This window comes from Sturnira hondurensis, unplaced genomic scaffold (genome assembly GCF_014824575.4).
Source record: "Sturnira hondurensis isolate 20B ecotype Veracruz unplaced genomic scaffold, ASM1482457v3 Scaffold0004136, whole genome shotgun sequence".
NCBI classification, from domain to species: Eukaryota; Metazoa; Chordata; class Mammalia; order Chiroptera; family Phyllostomidae; genus Sturnira; species Sturnira hondurensis.
Genome location: NW_028076767.1, coordinates 48,571,267 through 48,591,471, shown reverse-complemented (window position 1 = coordinate 48,591,471; position 20,205 = coordinate 48,571,267). Strand labels below are relative to the sequence as shown.

Genomic DNA, 20,205 nt, shown 5'->3' with positions numbered 1-20,205 from the left:
CCTGCTACCATCTAATTATACCTTTTCACACTTATTCTGCCCTCTAGGTACATAGAATAAATTTTGTCCCTGTTCTTCAGACCTTCAAGGTTCAAGAACAGTGTTGAAGCCCTGGCTGGTGTGGCTCAGTAGATTGAGTGCAGGGCTGCAAACCAAAAGGTCACCAGTGTGATTCCTGGTCAGGGCACATGCCTGGGTTGCGGGCCAGGCCCTCTACTGGGGACATGTGAGAGGCAACCAAATAATGTTTCTCTGCACATTGATATTTCTCTCCCTCTCTTTGTCCCTCTCTTCCTCTCTCTCTAAAAATAGAATAAAAACAAAATCTTTTAAAAAAGGCAATGTTGATGGACATGCAAATGTGTTTAACAGCAAGTTATATGGGTTCCATGTGTTTCTGTTCTACAGGATTAAACATCCCTAGGTCTTTCCACTAATCTTCCTAGGGCATGGTTTTCAGACGCTTTTTTGCCCTGGTTACCCTCCTCTGGTTAGAATGCTGGATATTTATGTCCATCTCAAAATATGGTGCTGGATCTAGACTTGGTACTCCAGATGGGATCTGTCCAGCATATAGGAATGTTCCATTATCCTGCCCAAAGTTGCGGCTGCCCTATGTGTGGATATACACTAAAGTTACTGTAGATTTCAGGAACTTGATTAATTTGTTTGTTCACATTAAGATGGTAGTAAGTAAAAGAAAGCAGACAAAAAACAAGAAGCCAAACAAAATCCAGATAAGGCGGGTGTGAATTACTATATATGAGTAAATTGAGTTTTGTAATCGCTCCAGGGCAAGAATCCTCTTTAGTGCTGGACATGGTGTACAGATAGCAATCAATTAAAGTTTTGGGTTTTGTGATTTTTTAATTTAAACAAACCTGATCTTGTCATTTGAAGATGCAGTCAAATGTGCCTCCTAGGTATTCATCCAAGACAGGATTTTAAAACTATACCTCCCATTACAAGGCAAAGTTCAGGAAGTCCTCTCAGAAGAGTGATCCTCGGGGGGCGGGGGGGAGGGGGTAGGGAGCTTTGCCTTCACTACCCCCCTCCCAGCCTCCATTGAGACTCATTGCCAGGCAAGGCACTGCTGCTGACAGGTGTATGTGAGCCACATCCCTCATTCCCACCTCCCTGGACAAAGAGCTCGGCACCACTGTTTTTAGACATATTTTCAATTATTCAGCTATCTGAAAATTCGTGTACCCATCCATCTCCTCATTATTCATCTCACATTCCTTTGTTCCACGTGCAGGCCGCAAGGAATTCTGTCTGAGAGTCTCAGGGCCAGATCAGTGGTTCCCAGCTGCGTTCCCTGGGGTCAGGGCTCTGTGCGCCACACGCTCTGCTTTATCTCTTATCTGGCTTTTATATTTCATATTTATATGTTAAGGTTCCACATGGACTCTAACATAATATATGGCCATCCTCTGCTGAGCCCAAGCAATATTCCACTAGTCACTCTTCACTTTTCCAGGTATACAGAGACCATCTGTTTAAACAATCTCTTCTAGAATATTATCTAGAATTAGATCTTTAAAAACTTTACTCTCATGGCAGTTACCTTTTTATTCTTTCTCCGTGACTTTTGACACATATTAGACTGAGCTTTTTCACTGTTGTATGACAGATTTCCTGGGCCTAGGGATTCTGACATAAAACAGTTGGGTGCTCTTTCACTGCCTCCGCCTCCTCTTTGCATTAAATCCTTCCTAACTTACACATTCACCTGTCACTGTTTTGAAGGCTTTTGTCCTTGATAGGACTATAAAGTCAGAATAGAAAGAAGGTAATTCTGCTTTTTGCCTTTATGTCTACTCTTCCATTTAATTTGTCTATCATTTCCTCCTCCCAGTTAATTCCATAATTTACACATACATTTTGTTGTACTTAACCATGCTACATCATATTTATTAACTGATCATCTCCCTAGCAGACTGGAGGTGCCTTAGATGACAGAGCTGTCATGCATATGTAAACTTTAATATCTAGTATACAGGGGCTGGCAATATAGCATGGTGATTGGAGGGTCATCTCATACACCAAAGGTTGTGGGTTCGATCCCCAGTTGAAGTGTGTACCTGAAGTCAACTGATTGATGTTTCTCTCTCTCTCTCTCTCTCCCCTAACCCACCCTTCCTCACTCTCTAAAATCAATAAACATATCCTCAGGTGAAGATTTTTTAAAAAGAATATTCATTCAAAAATATTTATTAATCAGTTACTTTGGGGGTTGCAATTAACAAGGTGCTGAGGATACAGTGGTAACCAAAACATATGTGGTCTCTATTCTTATTGTGTTCCCATTACAATGGAAAATATATACATGAATCCAATCACCAAAACTGATATATGATTACATAATTAGGCAACATACTATGCTGACTAAATGAAGCCCAGGGCTTATATGTAAAAGTCAGCTGAGAAAATGAAGAGGAACACACTAGTTCGACAGTGGTAGCTGTCAGTTGGACCACCTTCTTCTGGTGTCTCTTATTAGCAAGGCCATTTCCACGTGCCCACAAATTAAGTAGCCAAAAGAAACGCCGACTGGTGAGCTGGTCATATCTTCCTCTCACTTCCCATCTTCTTCGCTCTGAGCTCTTTTTCTCTGTGTCTGAATCATGTTTTTCACTTCTGAATGAGCTAATTCTAAGGGAGCTCACACTGCTCGTTTGCCCCACAACACTGGGATGAACCCCGGGAGTTTGGCTGTGACCCTGTCCTTCCTTGTAAACAGCTGTCCTTTAAGGGCTTTCACTCCAAACGTGTCTTGCAAAACTTGCTCGAGCTTTGGCATCAAATAGTCCTGATTCTCAGTACAACCACCGACTGGCTATGTAGCTGGATAGACTTTGGCAAATTATCTTCTCAAGACTCCAGTTTTCTCATCTATTAAAAAAATGCTTCATAAAATTGCAAAGTAGATGAGGTAGTTTATGTAAAGCACAGGAGATTTTATTAATGAGAGTACCTTTTTACTGCTAAAAATACATGTTTTGTTTTAATTTTAGCATTTTCATCATTCCACGTTTTCAGTATTGTTTCTCTCTCACAATCATCTTGCATTATTTTCAGAATTCACCAAAGATTGCCTTGCATTGAAATTCGTAGTGGAATTCACCCATTGCATGATATGAGATAAAAAAGATTGAAAGTTTGTTTTCATTTGAGCCTCTCTTGTACTTGACCCAAAAGAGTTTCAGAATCACCTCCCTGATTCTGACAGTAATGTGTCCCATCCCTCAAGTGTATTTAAACGCACAAAGACTTTACTTTGTTGGCCTTTGGAGACTGCTTACTCATACTTACCAGTGCACATCAGACAGATTTGGAAAACTAAGATGTTTCCATTCTATCTGTTTTTTTTAAAGTTACAGTCTTTGTAGAGTGAGTCTGGACAAATTTATACAGTCCCATGTTCAGTATCATCACTGAACAAAAAATAAGCACACACACACACACACACAGAGGCCAGAGCCCATGACCTTGAGATCCTTCCGATACAACATAAATAAATGTACACATATATAGGATAGGCATGTAATACAATAAAGATCACTGAATTAAATCTCAAATTGTTCTTATCACCTGTAAGATGGCTAAAGCAGTGGAACCGAGGAGCTACTCATGGCAGATCTGCTCTTTACATGCTTTTTATTTTATTCTTTGCTTATGGACCAAGACAAGAGGGATCCCATACAAGTCCAGTCATCTGAATAAGCCGGAGGCCAGTGAATGCCTCATGCTCTGACTCACCTGAGGCCTTTGAAATTATCGCTGCTCCGTGTGGAATGCCTTCTGCCTCCACTAGTTCATCTAACTGTTATTCCATCTTCAGAGTTAAGCTTAGATGTGAGTGTCTTTCCTCCTCACCCCACCACCAGCCTCACCTTTAGGTACCCCTTCTACATACTCTCAAATGTCCTGTGTTTACCCTCAGCTAAGAAATCCTCATGAACTGGATTGAAATTTACTTGATTTCTCATCTCCTTACTCCAGTACCTTGAGCTCAAAGCTTGTGTCTTGGGCACTGATCTGCCTAATGCCTAGTATAACATAAGCACGGCAGACTATTCAGTATGTATCAAATATAGCAAAACAGTGTGTGTATGTAATTAGCATGGCAGGTAAGGATATGAGTTGTAGAGTCAGATATCTAGGTTGTGACTTTGTGCATGTCCTCATGATTGCAATCTTAGGCAAGTTATTTAGCATTCCTATGCCTAGCTTTTCTCATCAGTTAAATGGATATAATGATAATGTGTATCTCATGAGATTTTTGTGATGCTAAATGAGTTAATACAGGTAAAGTCTTCAGAGCAGTGCCTAGCACACACGTCCAAAACTGTTACCAACATTATTCTTGTGTTACGTCGGTTCCTCCCACACTCTTTCACCCCTACCTCCCCCCTCTATTTCCCCCAAACACATATTCACAGGAATAAAAGCAGATTTGAAGGCCAGGATGACTTGGCCATCTCCTTAAACACCATTTTTTTGGCAAGCTTTCTTTGAGCTATTAGGAAGACAGCATTATTTGGAGGAAAGAGTACTGAACTAGATATGGTCCAAGTGCCAAGTTGCCTTCCAAAATATCTGTCTCAAAAGAGAGCATTCCTGTGAATGTGCTGGTTACTCTGTATGCTTTTATTTTATAAACACAAGAGTTTTTTGGACACATTGCATTGGATTTCAAGTTAGAGTCCCTCAGCACTACATTAGGTACTGTCAGAAACTTGGAATCTATCTGTGAGATACAGGGGAAAGTGCATTCAAATAGGGGTGAGAGAATCTAAGCATGTTTTGGAGCGGTCACACTTAATCTGATCTTTGTTAATGCATAAAATAAGGAGGCTGCATCTAATGCACTAAGGTATAAAAATTCAACGACTCTGTTTTGAGATAGGGTAAAGACATTGAAAGGCAACACTCATGTCAAAAGAAAAATTGTGGGCCTCCCGGTGCTTACCACAGGCTGTGTTCTTACACTACAGGAAGAGGAAGAGGAGGCAGAGTAAACCCACCCCATATACACCTCAGCCCAGGCCCTTTGCCTGGTCTGTATTGTGAATGGGGGGACATGGAGGAAAAAAAAAGAGAAAAAAAAAAGAAAAAATTGTGTGATATATAATGGAATATTATTCAGCCCTAAGGAGGTCTGTCTTGCCATTTGCAATATGGATGGACCTTGAGGGCATTATGCTAAGTGAAATATGCCAGACAGAAAAAGACGAATACTGTATGATTTCACTTATATGAGGCATCTAAAAAAGCAGAACTTGCAGAAATAGAGGGTAAAGTGGTGGTGACCAGGGGCTGAAGTTCGTTCTGGACATCTACCTTACAGCAGGGTGGTTACAGTATTATGTGCTTTGAAGTTGCTAAGAAAAGTCTTTGCTCTTCTCACTACACACACACACACACAGCATGGTAACTATGGGATGTTTTGCTATAGTGCTTATGTAATATATGTGTATCAAATCAACACGTTGTACACCTTACACTTACACAATGTTATATGTCAATTATTTTTCAATAAAGTTGAAAGGGAAAGAAGAAAATGTAAAAAACAAATATTCTTGTGAAAATGGGGTATGGAGTGAGGGAGTCAGCAAAAGGAGATGAGGCAACCTCAGGGGACTCCCAGCTTCTCTGCGCTAGTTCTCGGGCGGGCTGTGTTGTAATTTAAGTATGTGAGAATTAGAGATGTGGATTTTATTTCAAAGGGCACTTGTATTTGGAATAAGAAGCATCTGTAGTTTATTTGAGTGCAATTTTTAAAAAAATTCTTAGGTTCCAGTTACTCATGATACCCTATAATTTTTTTTATATTCTTAAATGTTTCCTAAAACCTTGTGGGTTTTTTGTTGTTGACTTTTTAAAAACAAATCAAACCCCTTTGATATAAAATGGAGTTTTTCGTGATGTTAGCAGTTACACAAGAGGGCATAAATATTATAAAACACGGAGATTAAGTAAGAAGGACACGTCGAAACGGGTCATGCTAACCGAGGTGGAGGTACTCTGAGTGTGCTGTGGAGTCCCAACCTTGATGCAAGTCACCTCGGCAAGCCAAGAACTCATGGAAATAAATGTCAGTTCCAGAGGTGACCAGATGGGAAAGGTAACTTCCTGTTCGTTAATGCAGCTTTTCCTGTCAGAGAACTGGCAGTTACACACCTGAATTCCTTAGCAAATCAGATCTTCACAGATGGAAAGATGCTTCTGTTTACAAATAAGTGTTAAGAAATAAGAAGTAAGAATTAACACTTCTTGGCGGTAACAGCAACCAATCAGAGCAACATCCTAATAGCGGACATTCAAAAACATGAAAAACGGTTTAACCAATACCTTTATAAAGAAATGCCAAGGAAGGAAGTAATTTGCAGATCACACTGAGAAACAAAACCTAATAAAGGGGAATACCTACCTTTATAAGAACACAGATTTAAGCTCTGAGATATTAAAAAAATACAATTTAGCAGCTTTTGAAAATGCATCGCGGGGACCTTTTGTAATATATTTTAATATACACTTGCTACTGTGTTGTTCCTGTACTTGAGGGCGAAGGTCAGTTTTGTATTTGTTTTTCAGTACATTCAGAGTAATGCAGTTTGAGATTTCAGATCAATAATTAATATTCTTATCTAAATTATTATCTCAACCTTTCTAAGAAGTGGAGAGAATATCTGATATCACCAAAGTATTTTAACTGTGCAATGACTGAGCCATTGTTAAGATTAAAAAGCATGGTACTAATTACAATTAATGACATTTAAGAATAAGTTGAAAAATTAAGGAATCAAAAAGCTTCAGTATTTAGCACTTCTTTCTGAATAATCCCTTACAGAGTTTTGGCATTTGATCCTGTGCGACTCCTCAAAATACATTTCTTGCTCTTATTCAGAAAAAAAAAAAAAGTCTCTTTCTAAATGCTCCTTTACAAAAGAAACAGTATGTGGTGGTAAAACAGTATGAAGTAAAATACTGATTCAGGGTTTACTGATGGATGAAATTAATTTAGAGAAGAAATATAAATAGAAGCAGAATGGTTATGGGTACATAGTTGTCCACATGAGCTATAATGAGGAAGGTACTGCTTCGGGCACAGGGCCGTGTGAACTCCTTTGAGGGCCGAGGTGATCGTTTCCTTGGCCCACTGGCGAGATCCTCCCAGCACTGCCCTCTGCTCCTTGTCTTCCTGAGAGCACATGGACCCGACTGATTGCTTCATTATCAAGCCCGCATTCTTGGAATGTTCTGTCGGGCAGCTCTGTTTGTCATCCCAATAGCACAACGCAGCACAACTTCATTCCCTCCTATGTGGTTTTGCTGGATACCGAAAGGCAGGGTGGTTATTTCAAGGACAGCGCGTTTGCTGATTTAGGTGACATGGGCTCCCACTAAGATGCTATCAGGTCTGAACAAGGACATATTTATTCCAACATCAGAGCTGCCCATCACGAACCAAGTCTAAAAATAGCTTTCACTGATGGGCATCTGTAACCTTTGGTCCTTTTCACATTGCACTGGCTAAAACCTCAGCGACTCTAGCTTTAACATTAGGAGGTTAAGAGAGCCAATTAACAGCCTCCTGTTAACAGTGTATTTTAAAGGCTATCATTTTGATGCCTTCATTTTCCTCACTGTGACTTCTCTAAAGAGAAAAATAAATGAAAATGATGTGACCCACAAACACTTATTGATTATGGGGACATGATGTCGTGCAACAGTTTTATTCTTACCAACGATAAAAGTAAAGATGTTGGACCCTGCACATGCGAAGTCCTTGATTTGCTGCTTTGTATGTCTAGATGACCAAGAATGGCACAGTGGAATCTGAAGAAGCGGGCACTCTCACAGTGGATGACATTTCTGATGATGATATTGACTTAGACAACACAGAGGTGGATGAGTACTTCTTCCTACAACCCCTGCCGACAAAAAAACGGAGAGCACTGCTGCGGGCGTCTGGAGTGAAAAAGATTGACGTTGAAGAAAAGCACGAGCTGCGAGCCATCCGCCTCTCGAGGGAGGACTGTGGCTGTGACTGCCGCGTGTTCTGTGATCCAGAAACATGCACCTGCAGCCTGGCGGGCATCAAGTGTCAGGTAAGGATTCACCTTCCAGGGAATCCAGAGACGAGAGTTAATACACCATCCTCTAAAGATGCCGTTGTTTTCCATGCAACAAAATGTCTGACGTGTGGAAGAAAGCTTTGGGTGGGGCAAGACATTATTAAAGACTAGTTTAAAAACTAGGTGTCATTATTTTAGGCAGAAATTTGGCCTTTTTAATAAGGAGAACCCCTTGGGCAGGCAGAAGAGGCTAGTTCTCATTAGCTGAACAGCTGTTCGAGGTAGATTGACAGAAAAAGGATTCCAGAGTAAGAAAACAGCTATGGAATCTGGTCTTGACATCTGGTACTGCTTTTTATTGGGACCCGGGTGATTGTGTGAGAGTCTGCCTTCTCCTCTGTAGCACAGGAAATTGCCCGTGTTTGGATAAGGTAGCCAACAGGACAAGTCCTTTCTGATTACCTGTGCTCTGGTCTGCATATAGGTTGGAGGAATGAGTACCCTTGGATTGCCCAGAGTTCTACATATCACTTGAGTCAAACGTTCAGCCCAGCAATGCTAGCTGGATCTCACTACTCTATTTAGAGACTCCAGTTACTAAATTAATTTTAAGATGTTGATTAAAGGAGCATCCCCTTTACTCCAGAAGCTTGTGGTCTAATGGAGTGGGGAGGGGAAGGAGGGAGCCAGGACCTAAACATGTGAGTCCACCAGATAAAGTCACGAGTGCACATGCCCATCACAGCCCTGTCCTGCACATCACACACTGTGTGCAAGGATCCGAAAGAATGAGAAGATAAAGCAAGGAGAGTGAATTACCAGGCTACGTGATACCAAGTGGTGTCAATCTGGACACCTTGGACAAAGATGTTCATTTTACAGTAAAGAAAAAAGGAGATGGCTAGTATGGGAATGCCATATAATTCAGATTAAAAATAGCAGCTGGAGATGAAGCAGTACGTTTGCTTAAACTTGGGTGTGTGAGTTGACATGTATCAGAAGGAAACAGAGCTTGGAGGAAGGACAGAGGCATTGGAAAAGGGGAGCAAAGGTAATGAGATGAAGAGATGGACAGAAAGGGAGGACGGAGCAAGAAGCGAAGAAAGCACAGGAGGGTCAGCACACTAAAAAATACACACCGTATTTTTAGTATATCACTGTAACTCACTTTTATTTTGAATATAGGTTTCAAAACTAGGTTGACTCGTGTTTTAAGCCTTCCCTTTCCCTTTTCATTTTTATTTGCAGTTTAATTGTCACTTGTAATGGGCCAAGTGAAATTAAGTAATCCCAGATTCAAAGGTTGCTGAAAGGTACTGGATTTTTATTGGGTTTCTAAGAGTTCCCTGGGGCTAATCTGTGTCCTTCCTTCCAAGGTGGATCGCATGTCTTTCCCATGTGGCTGCACTAAAGAAGGATGTAGTAACACAGCAGGTAGAATTGAATTTAATCCTATCCGTGTCCGGACCCACTTTTTGCACACAATAATGAAACTCGAACTGGAGAAAAACCGAGAGCAGCAAATCCCCACGCTGAATGGCTGCCACGGTGAGATAAGTGCTCACGGTAGTTCCATGGGCCCCGTCGCTCACTCCGTGGAATATTCCATCGCAGACAATTTTGAGATTGAGACTGACCCCCAGGCTGCGGTGCTGCACCTGCAGTCTGCTGAGGAGTTAGATTGCCAAGGAGAGGAGGAGGAAGAAGAGGAGGAGGATGGGAGTAGTTTCTGCAGTGGAGTCACCGATTCTAGCACGCAGAGCTTGGCACCTAGTGAGTCAGATGAGGAGGAGGAAGAGGAAGAGGAGGAAGAGGAAGAGGAGGAGGAAGAGGAGGATGAGAAAGGGGACAGTTTCGTGGACGGCTTGGGTACACATGCTGAAGTTGTTCCTCTCCCTTCCGTCCTTTGTTATTCTGATGGCACTGCTGTTCACGAAAGCCACGCGAAAAACGCTTCTTTTTATGCCAACTCTTCAACTCTGTATTACCAAATAGACAGCCACATTCCTGGAACGCCCAACCAGATCTCTGAGAACTATGCTGAAAGAGAGACTGTCAAAAATGGTACCCTCTCGCTGGTGCCTTACACCATGACCCCAGAGCAGTTCGTTGACTATGCCCGACAAGCGGAAGAGGCCTACGGCGCCTCCCATTACCCAGCTGCCAACCCCTCTGTCATCGTTTGCTGCTCCTCTTCAGAAAATGACAGTGGCGTGCCCTGCAGTAGCTTATATCCCGAACACAGGTCCAATCATCCTCAAATGGAATTTCACTCATACTTGAAAGGCCCCTCCCAGGAAGGGTTTGTGTCTACATTGCATGGTGACAGTCACATTTCAGAGCATTCTGCTGAGAATTCTTTGAGCCTTGCGGAAAAGAGCAGACTGCACGAAGAATGCATCAAACCCCCTGTGGTTGAGACCGTCCCTGTCTAGGGTCGTATGTTATTCCAGGACCAGCTCTTCTATTTAAAACACTGCATTTGATTGGATTTCCTGGGCTCATAGTTGTGTAAACTGAGGACCAAGCAAACTTGGACTGAATCTTCCAGACTGTGTTTTGTTTTCTCCTTTCTAGCTGCGTGTCTGTGGCATTGCACAAATACAGTCTATATGCGGATTTAAAAAGATTTCAGACCGTTTTGATAGAAAAATGCTAATTTAAAAAAAGCATATCTCACAATTGCCTACCTGTCAAACTGTGTGAAACCTGCCAAGTTGTGTAGATCAGAGCTCCAAGTGTTGGATTATCGGGCCTGTGCAAAATTGTTAACTAAGACTGGGAAATAATAAGATTTAGAGTCCTACTTTTCAATATTATCTGAAGATGATGGTGACTTTTTAAATGTAAAAGTAATTATTGTAAGAAAAAGATTTCATCGTTCCCTGTGTATTTTATTTATGGTAGTTAGAAGTCATGCTTTGATGAAAATGAACAGCAGCATGTTCTTTTAAGCTGAAGATGCATAGTTAGGACCACCAAGCATGTCCCCATGGATTGCATCTGGAATCCATTTACGTTTTTATGATCATAACTGATCAGATTTGCAAATACTTTCTTAAGGGTGAAATAGGCCTATTTTTGCTATTTCGGACAAATAAATGAATCTATATGTGCAGGTCCTTACACAGTTTTCTCTAAAGTTAAGAGTTAGGACAATCCTTTGACGAGGGTCTAGTTCATTGCCCTCCTTCAGTTGACTCCAGAGATGGAGGTAGAAGGAATTGCCTTTCTTTTTTAAACAGCATCATCTCGGTTCTTAGCTTGGACGGCACCTTTACACTCTACTCCCCTACACCAAAATGCACTTTAGTGCCCCTTCATGGTAACTTGTGAGGGGTGGGGACTGAGAACTCTTTGAGATGAAAATTTTTTTAAAAAAAATTTTAAATCTGTAACTATTATAAGGTTCATATAATTAATGCAGAGGAATCGTCCAGTGATACTTAATGAAGGAAAAATGACCTGTTTTCCTTCGCCACTCTGAAGACCTAACTCGGTAAGAGCAGAGGAGGCTGAGGAACATGGAAGAGACACAGTCTCAGCAACCAGCCTTTTCCACAGCGGGATCAATCTGTCTCTACAGAGTGTATGAAATTTCCATTTAGTGACCAGCTGATTGAAGGGGGGGCCTCTACCCAAATACTCAACTAGGCCTTACTTTTCTGAAGCATTGTGAGTGATCTTGCCTGGGACATTTAGCAGAACAGTCCAGAATGCATTGAATACTTTCTAATTACCTCACGTTCTCTCGTTAAAGGGGACAGATAGAAACAAAACATGCATTCCCCACCTTTAGGTTATCTGCACTTGGTTTGTCGGAGGACTTCTAAGTTCCCGTGTTCCTGTAAATTAATTTAGGCAACGAAATAGTGTGTTTTATCTTCCTCTTTCAATACAATATGACTATGCTAAATCTTATTTTCTATTTTTGACCTGTTGTTATGTCCTTTCACATTTTATGCCTCTTTGAAATGTGGACATGCCTTGCTACTCAGTGACTGCATTGCTACTTATTTTTTATGTTTTTTAGACTTGGATGTTTAGCAATATGGATATAAATATATTCTAGACGTCAGTTCCTTAGAAAAATACTATTTTCTTCACCTGAACTTAGAAATGATCGATCTAAAGAAAGTCCTCCATTGGAAAAGTTTCTACTAAAACTTGACTTGGCGAAAATGTGTTTCTGTGGTGGCTCCCCCACTGCGCAGTGTGTTGCTGCCCCTTCTCTGCTCCATCACTGGGCCAAATTTATAACCATGACTGTTAGCATTAAAGGTTCTGTGGGTTCATCCTTACAGAGGTAGCAATAATGAGGGCAGGGATGTGTCTTTTAAAAGATGAGGAATTAGCCCTTTGGGCTCATCAGATTGGGGTTCTGCTCAAATCTCAGTAGTATATCTGGTATTGTCTACAAAGTTACAGGTTTTAGTGCTTGATCTCCCAAAATTTTCCCCCTACTGACACAATCTAAAGAGCACAGGTCCAAAGAGAAGATAATAAAAGGCTATTGTTCTTCATTCAAGCACAGGAAAGAATCACGTGTTCCACATTTGCTGGACTGTTACAAACAATTGAAGTATTTACAAGTGAAGTGCGTGGCTTCTTGGAACACAGAGCATGGCAGAGTGGGGAAGAGGTGGCCCTGGGTGGGGCAGAGTTGACAGGTAGAATGTCAGTCCAGTTTCTGAAAGGATAGATATTTAGTTCAGTTCAGCTTCATTTTCCAAAGAAGGCTGACGCCTACTTGTTTATGTTTGGCTGGTCTCTGTTTTGTAGCTTCATTTCCTAAATGCTTAACCCAGAAACAGGTGAACAGGCAGACAGACAAAAAAACCAGAGCTTATGTACCTGTCTGTCCAACTGGGGATAAAAGTCACTGCTACACAGAAGCATTAACCTTCCCACCAAGACAGCTTCCATTCCAAAGTTTCATATACTCAACCTAACCCCTAAACATTTACTACAAACTACATACAGAGGTCACCTGTTAAAACACATCCATATACCATACATGCACATAAACACACACACATACAAATAGATGTATAACACTCACTGGAGAATGACAGATTGTTTCTCAATGGCCAATAATAAGTACTGAATTTTTCCTACCTTAGAATCTGGTTGGGTTTTCTGGCCCAAAAATGTGGTTTAGAAAAGAGTATAATTTTTAAAGCCATAGTTTGAAAATATTGGGTCAAAGTTGCAAATAACACTAAGGGTGCCATCATTTCATTGTTATTTCTGTTCCCAGAAAAGCTGAGAAAGCACAGTGTTCCATCTGACTTTTTTCCCTGTTAATAGCCCTTCTATTCAAAAAATACTTCCCACATGCCAGGAAAGCACTACAGTTTTTCTAAGTGTTTTAAAATGAGGATCAAGCTAGATGCAGCCAGTCGGGACACTTAAGATCTTTATACCAAGACACAATGACCGGCCCTGAGGCTCTTACATTGCCCACTGTAGTGTATCTAACCAAATTATGGTCTTTTTCAACACACAGCTCTTCAGTTATTCACTGTCAATGGCAAAGCTTCCTGCTTAGGTCCCTGTTGTTTTAGCACCAGCCCTCTACCTTTTATTGGAGCTTAATTCCCAGTTAGAATCCGGGCCAAATTGATTTGCAAGTCAGGAGGCTGGAACAATGTGCATTTCCTTTGTCATTCTAGGTTTCCTTTGGGAAAAAGAAGTCAATGAAAGAAATTTACCTAAGGTCTAGCCACCCCCCCCCCCCAACCTCCTGAACGTTGATTATTAAGACATAAGTAAAATCTGTTTGTCTCATGTTTTTGGTTAATTGAATAATATTTTAAAAGGACTTTTCTTTCTTTGTGGTGAACCTATATTTTTCCTATTCTGCCAGCCACATATAGAATGTGGAATTAATATTTATTAGAATGATAAAATCTTGACAATTATATATAACTCAGCAATAAACAACAATGCATTACAAATTAATTGAGAAGCAAAGAGATTATAAATGATTCTGTTCTTTAAAATTTTACATTCAGATGACTTCTGAACAAAATTTTGGTTTGTTTATCATTAAACAGAAAATACAATTTTTTAAATATATTTCTGGTTCTTTGATTAAACTTCTGATATTGTTGTACACGTTTATAACCCTTTGGTTGTAATATCTAGAATTTATTAAGTAACAATTCTTTCTTCCAACAAATATTTATTAGACACCTACTGTGTTAGAGGAACTGTCTGTCCTAGCTGGTAAAAATGAGGGGTGACTCGAATTTCTAAGGGGTTATGATGATGAAGAGTGTCATGGAATAATCAAGCCTCATTATAATCCTTTTAATTTGTGATTTTAGAAAGTGACATTAGAAAGCGTGACATCAATTCTTGTCTAACTATATGCAAACTGCAGCCAAAAGGATACTTCTTTTTTTTCTAAATTAATGTGACTTCCTGTATCTTCCTTGTTTCCTCTGCACCTATCTGAAATTTATGAATTAAATCTGGACCCAGCTAGAATAACTGAATCTAACAAAAAAGACATATTTCAGCTAATTGCGTCTTCAGTGTGAGACCTGTATAAGTGATGCTAAATTTATAGCAATCTCCTACCAGCAATCTCCTACCAGACAATTTCAAAGGCTGGTTGACTCATGCATAACCCAGGAAACATTTCAGGAAACCTTTGAAACAACAATGGGGAACACAATCACTCTTCCATTTATAAACAGCCTATCAAAGTAGCCAAACCCTAGTTCCAAGTTTCAAAGGTATCGCCTTGCAGCCTGTAGGAAACAGAAGAGGTCATTCTGCCCTCTCACTTAGCCGGGGTTACAAACCATCAAATTAGCAGGTGGAAAATTGACATCCTCAGAAGTCAACAGGAGACTGCCTATTTAAAAGGTGGCACAAAGCCTTCCATTTCTTCAAATATGACTTAATCTTTCTCTTTCAAATGGCATCTGCTCCTTATTCTCGCCCAAAAAGCTCAGAGTGTCATTATTATCGTCGGTATATAAAATACCAACCTTAAAAGGAAAGCACTGGCATGTTTTCAAAGGCAAGATTTTACTGTCATTGAAACTGGAGCTGTTTAGATCCTTCCCACAACCAATGCCAAAAGTTTAAAGTCTTCATCACTCTTAATTCTAACACAAATTTGTGACTACTGGTTACATTATTCTTTCTGAGATGTGCTCACTTGGACTGGAGTAACTTAAATGCCTAAGCGTAATGCTCCAGCTTTGCACAAATAGCACAGGTTGTCAGGTGTTTGCTGTGGCATTCAATAATTTAATTGACTCAATTTAACCTAGTATCTGCCATTTGAGACCTCACTAGAATTATGGAAGCATCAGGGTGCGGCAAGGATGGGATATAAGCTTAAAAAGTGACGATGTCTTCCTTGGAACCATTAAGTTTCAGCAGAGCTGAAAAACTAAAATTTTATTATAGGAGGAAATAGTAGATTCACAAATGGCAGCTCCAATCCCAGAAGAGGCAGTTACGACACCCTCACAGCCCTGCAGGTGCTCACAATTGGCTGGCTGCCCACTTGCACCAGTCACACCTCATTATCTAAAAAATTATTTGATGCTTAAAAAAATAAAAACAGCTGTAACAAGCTGAAAGAGACTATTTTTAAGATTTAACCCCAATTTATATTATAGTAGTCCATCGACTGTTGTCAGAAGTAACAAATATGGAAATCAAGGAACTCTTTAATATTTTACTTGCCAATCTGTGTATTCAATGTGACTCTTCAAAAAAAACAAAAAAAAAAACAGTCACTTCTAAGTTTGACTTTAACTTTTTTCCTGTCTTTCAACCCAGACCATGAGATGCCCCTTCCTAACCAATGCTGGTGCTTTGTTTTGTTTTCTTTCTTATCAAAATTTCAAACTGAAAAGTTTGATGTGAGCTGGATTTTACCTGGTGGGCAGTTCTGGAGTTAGTCTAACTCTGTCCCAGTCTGGAGAGCAAATACCAAGGCCTGGGTTTTTTATCCTGACAGTGGTGACTCAGGAAGAATGATGGAAGCAGGAAGGTATGTACGGCCAGATTTGAAGCCTAAACCAGTCCATGTGCTACATGCAACTTGTGTGATCTAATTAACTGTAGCCTGGAATTTAGTAAATACAGATGCTTCTTACATTCACGGAAAATGGGGTAATTTCAAAGATTTAAGTCACATTGACTACTTTTGCTTGTGATAAATACATCACTATACAGGGTAATTTTTTATTTGATATCTTACATTTAAAATTCAAGGAAATCCAATTCTAGCGTGTCATTTTATTGCATCTCATAAAAATTTCTGGCAGAACTAAAGTTTCAAAAATATGATAGAATTTATTTTGGACCACATTTGTATTCAATATGCTAATGAGGCCATTCCTCCCTTTGCATTACTTGTTACCATGGTGATAGTCCAGTCAGTTCAATAACTTTCATCTTAGTGATGTGCGAGGTCACTCAGATATTTTTAAGATAATGTATATTGATTAGAAGAATTTAGGAGAAGGCAAATTTATGGTAGAGATTAGTCTTGGCCTTTGTCTAAGTTAGTTATGTGACCTAATTGATTTCCCTTGTAATTTTGAAATGGCTTGTTAGGTATACCCCTCTTTTTTATTTTGGCTTTCTCCTGATATATTTTAATCTGGATCAGGAGTATCTTAAAAGTTATTTGTTAATGAGTATCTGGAAGAAAGTTGAATTGGAAAATATCTCTTTAAAAATTATCTAGGGATTTCTGTGACAGACACCTTCACCAAGCCCTAGTGCCACAGTGAGACGCCTTCTCGGAGGTCTGGCTTCCTGACTTAAAGGAAATGATTTCACAAGTCTCCTAAGAAATGAGAGTTTGAAATTTCTAACTACATAGCAAAATTATCTAATTTTGTTTTGCTCATTTTTATGCTGGCAACTAATCTTACCTCCTTAGCCATAAATAAAGCCAGCCATGTTTAAAACAAATTCAAAGATCTATGTATCATTTTGAAATTTTACTTAAATAGGAAAGAGAAAGAAGATGTGAAATAAAATTCAAATCTGAGTTCTAAACAGGAGAAATTTAAATACCTAATTTGTCTGAGGTTTTATGTTTGTTTTGGTTTGAGGTTTTTTTAAACTTATTTGTTGATCCTTAGGTGGTTTAATAATACCAAAATGATATCTGAACTTCATAAACTTTAAATTTTGGTAGTTAGCAAAGTCATTTCCTTAATACCATAATCAAATAGGGTTCACTGTCAAAAGTTGCTGTCTGAATCTTGATTCATTAGGCACTAGCCATGCCAAACGGGTATCTCAGAATAGTTTAATCTTTTCAAAGATACTCACAACGGCCAACTGCATGAACAACGGAAAACTTGAGATTCTTCTGTATTCTCCAAAGTTTATAGTTGTGAGACCAGTGGAGATCTCCAGAGGTCGTCTGGCTCATCCATCTCCCTCCAGGGAAGACTGTCGCTCAGTCAAGCCCAACAGAATAGCTACCCATCTATTCTTCACATCTCTAGGGAAGGCGGTTTCCTTGGCAACACAATCCAGATCTCTTAGGTTTTTCTCACAATAAGAAAATATCTTGGCCAGTTGTGGTGAGCTAGGCACCTGGCAACAGTTGTGGTGATTTGGGCCATTGTACTGAGAGACGTAAAGTTGGGTCTCCCCTACCTTTGATAATGACTATATTTAATGATTCGGTTAGTATCCTTAGAAATTATATTTTTAAAAATAAAGATATGGGTATTGAGACAATGCCTAGTAACATGACTTCCTCTTAACAAATAATGACTTTAGTTGGATTTCCTATTTTGTTTTTGTTTTGTGTTATCTGTGGTGTCAGTAGGCAATTTCAGGAAAAGTGACTTTCTGAGAAGTTAAAATGTTTTTAAAAAGCATTTTTAACTCCGTGCTTCTAAATAAATACCTTCTCATTCATTTTTCTTTACCCTAAAATGACAAATGAGAAACGCAAGTTTTCCCCTTCTTCTGGGGGAATCAGGACTAGCTGTGGGGAGTCTGATGTGGAATAAAATTACTCCAGACAATTACTTGCCCACCATTTGATCCCAGCCTTTGTCTCCCTGCTATTTAAACAATAGCTGCTTGCCTTATCAGGGATTGGCAAAGGAATTTAAAATTGATAACCCTGAGAAGGCCCGAAAACGAACGAAGGCATCCGGGAGGGCAGCTGTTTTTTTCTGATTGCATCACTTGACCCAATCACTGCCTGCAGCTTTCAAAAAAATGCTTGGATTTTTTTTTTTGTTTGTTTGATTAGTTGCTTCCAACTCAGAGTCAGAACTAACCTGAAGATGAGGAACACCCCTGAAATGTTTCCTTTCTCCATGGGATTTTTAAAATCTAGGTACAGCTGCTTGTCTCCCCAATTTGGATGCTCTTGCCAAATGACAGCCGCAACAGCGTGATTGACCACCATAAACGACACAAAGGGAAATAACCTCTCGTGCTTTAAAATAAAAAGCTATAGAATCGTCTGTAAAGAATGTTGAATCATTTGGCCCATGTTTTAATTGACTTTAGGCACCTCTATGGAAGTAAGTCTAAGGTGTAGTTTGTGAAACATGTTTCAGAAGTGTTTGATGTAAAATAAACGCTAGACATTTGCAGTACAGAAATAGTTTTAAAAAATTAAAAGCCTGTAGATGATGACACTGTTCCTAAGAACCTCAGCCTTTATTGTGTCTTAGTAAAGTTGATATGCTTTTATTTTAGTTTATTGCATTTCTGGTGTAATAATAGCCTCTTAAGATAGAACTATTAATACATATGTACTGGTTATGCCTGTTAATGCAGAAAATGGCACTTTGTTATTTCAATGTGTTTCCCTCAATGTCACAGGGTATATCAATTTGATAGGAAAAGGTCACTTGACATTGGTCAAAAATGCATTTTCCCCATTTAAGATGTATGTGTATAATCAGTTGCATAGACAAATGTAACCTTTTGCAGTATCTTTATCTTGATCACAATCTTACACATCACTGTGTCTCCACTTTCCAGCTGCCATAGAAATTTAATGCATTTGCAAATTCTGGTGAAATCTAGTGAGCTGAATGTAACGGTGGATCGGGTGATCCAGAGCACCTGGTTGTTATCTTCTAGTCTGTACTGAACCATTCGGACATTGGGAATGGGCTTTACACAAGGGAAGTCTTTTGAGATTATTTTGTTTTGCTTTGTTCTTCTTTGTTTCTACTGCGGACAAAAAAGTAATTTAAAAACTCAGATCCACTCACTGTAACATTTCTGACATTGTGATCGGTTTCATCTTTTAGTTGATTTCTGCTATTGTGTTTACTCAATTTCAGTAGTAATCTAATCACGTAGAAAGGTCAGAAGAGGAGAAAGTCAGACTTTAATTCATACACAGAATCACTCACTGTGGTGAGAATCACTCATTCACTGTACGCTAAGATGCCATGTTAAATGTCACACAGTTTGTAGACTGATTTCTCTTGTGTATAAGTTATAACATCAAAGATGCCAAAGGGTATATGAAATAAGCTACAATAATATTCGACAGAACTTAACCTGGACCTTATGTTATAATAATTTATTCATATTAGCTGTAATCTTCTGTATTTATATTTTTCAGTATTTATTATGAATGACATGGAAATTTGTGTATTTATTGTGGCTTTTTATTGCAGTGTGTATATATATATACATATATTACAAATAAGCATTTTTAAGTCTTATCCTTAAGTTTCTTTTATTAGTGGCACTTGTACTGTGCTGTACTTTTTATTCTATATTGTACAATATCTTGTCCATTTGTTCGCAGCAGAGTAAAACTGGTTTCTAAGTTGTATCTACTGTTGCATTTTTGTTTCCTTCTGTGTAAACCCTTTGCTCTGACACTCTGAGCTGTCACAACACAGGCAAGAATACCCCCCTCCCTCCGTGTAACAGACATTCTTAAAAAAACCTGTGACGCCACCTCCTGTGAAAGGACTCGTGTCACCATCTCAAAGTTCCGTTAACGTCATGATGTTTGATCCCGAAGTGGAGATGCTTGTTAACATTTTCCTTCTCCGACTATTCCGCTCCTTTATCAAGTGATGATGTAGAAGGAAATATGAGGCCCGGGAACCCCTTATGCAACTGAAATTGA

At 39.4% G+C, this 20,205-nt stretch overlaps 1 protein-coding gene and 1 non-coding gene across 2 annotated transcripts in view; both read left to right on the top strand.

The window, feature by feature from the left end:
* CSRNP3 (cysteine and serine rich nuclear protein 3) overlaps positions 1-19,686 on the top strand; it is a 90,301-nt gene extending 70,615 nt beyond the window's left edge. The window contains exons 4-5 of the mRNA XM_037044559.1: positions 7,821-8,117; positions 9,461-19,686. Of these exons, the coding sequence (XP_036900454.1) occupies positions 7,821-8,117; positions 9,461-10,519 (1,356 nt within the window). The 3' untranslated portion in view covers positions 10,520-19,686. The remainder of the gene's footprint in view (positions 1-7,820; positions 8,118-9,460) is intronic.
* On the top strand, positions 4,959-5,090 carry LOC118986047 (small nucleolar RNA SNORA51). Its single transcript, XR_005066282.1, has one exon. It is a non-coding gene; the product is annotated as a small nucleolar RNA SNORA51 (small nucleolar RNA).
* Positions 19,687-20,205: the final 519 nt, after the last annotated feature.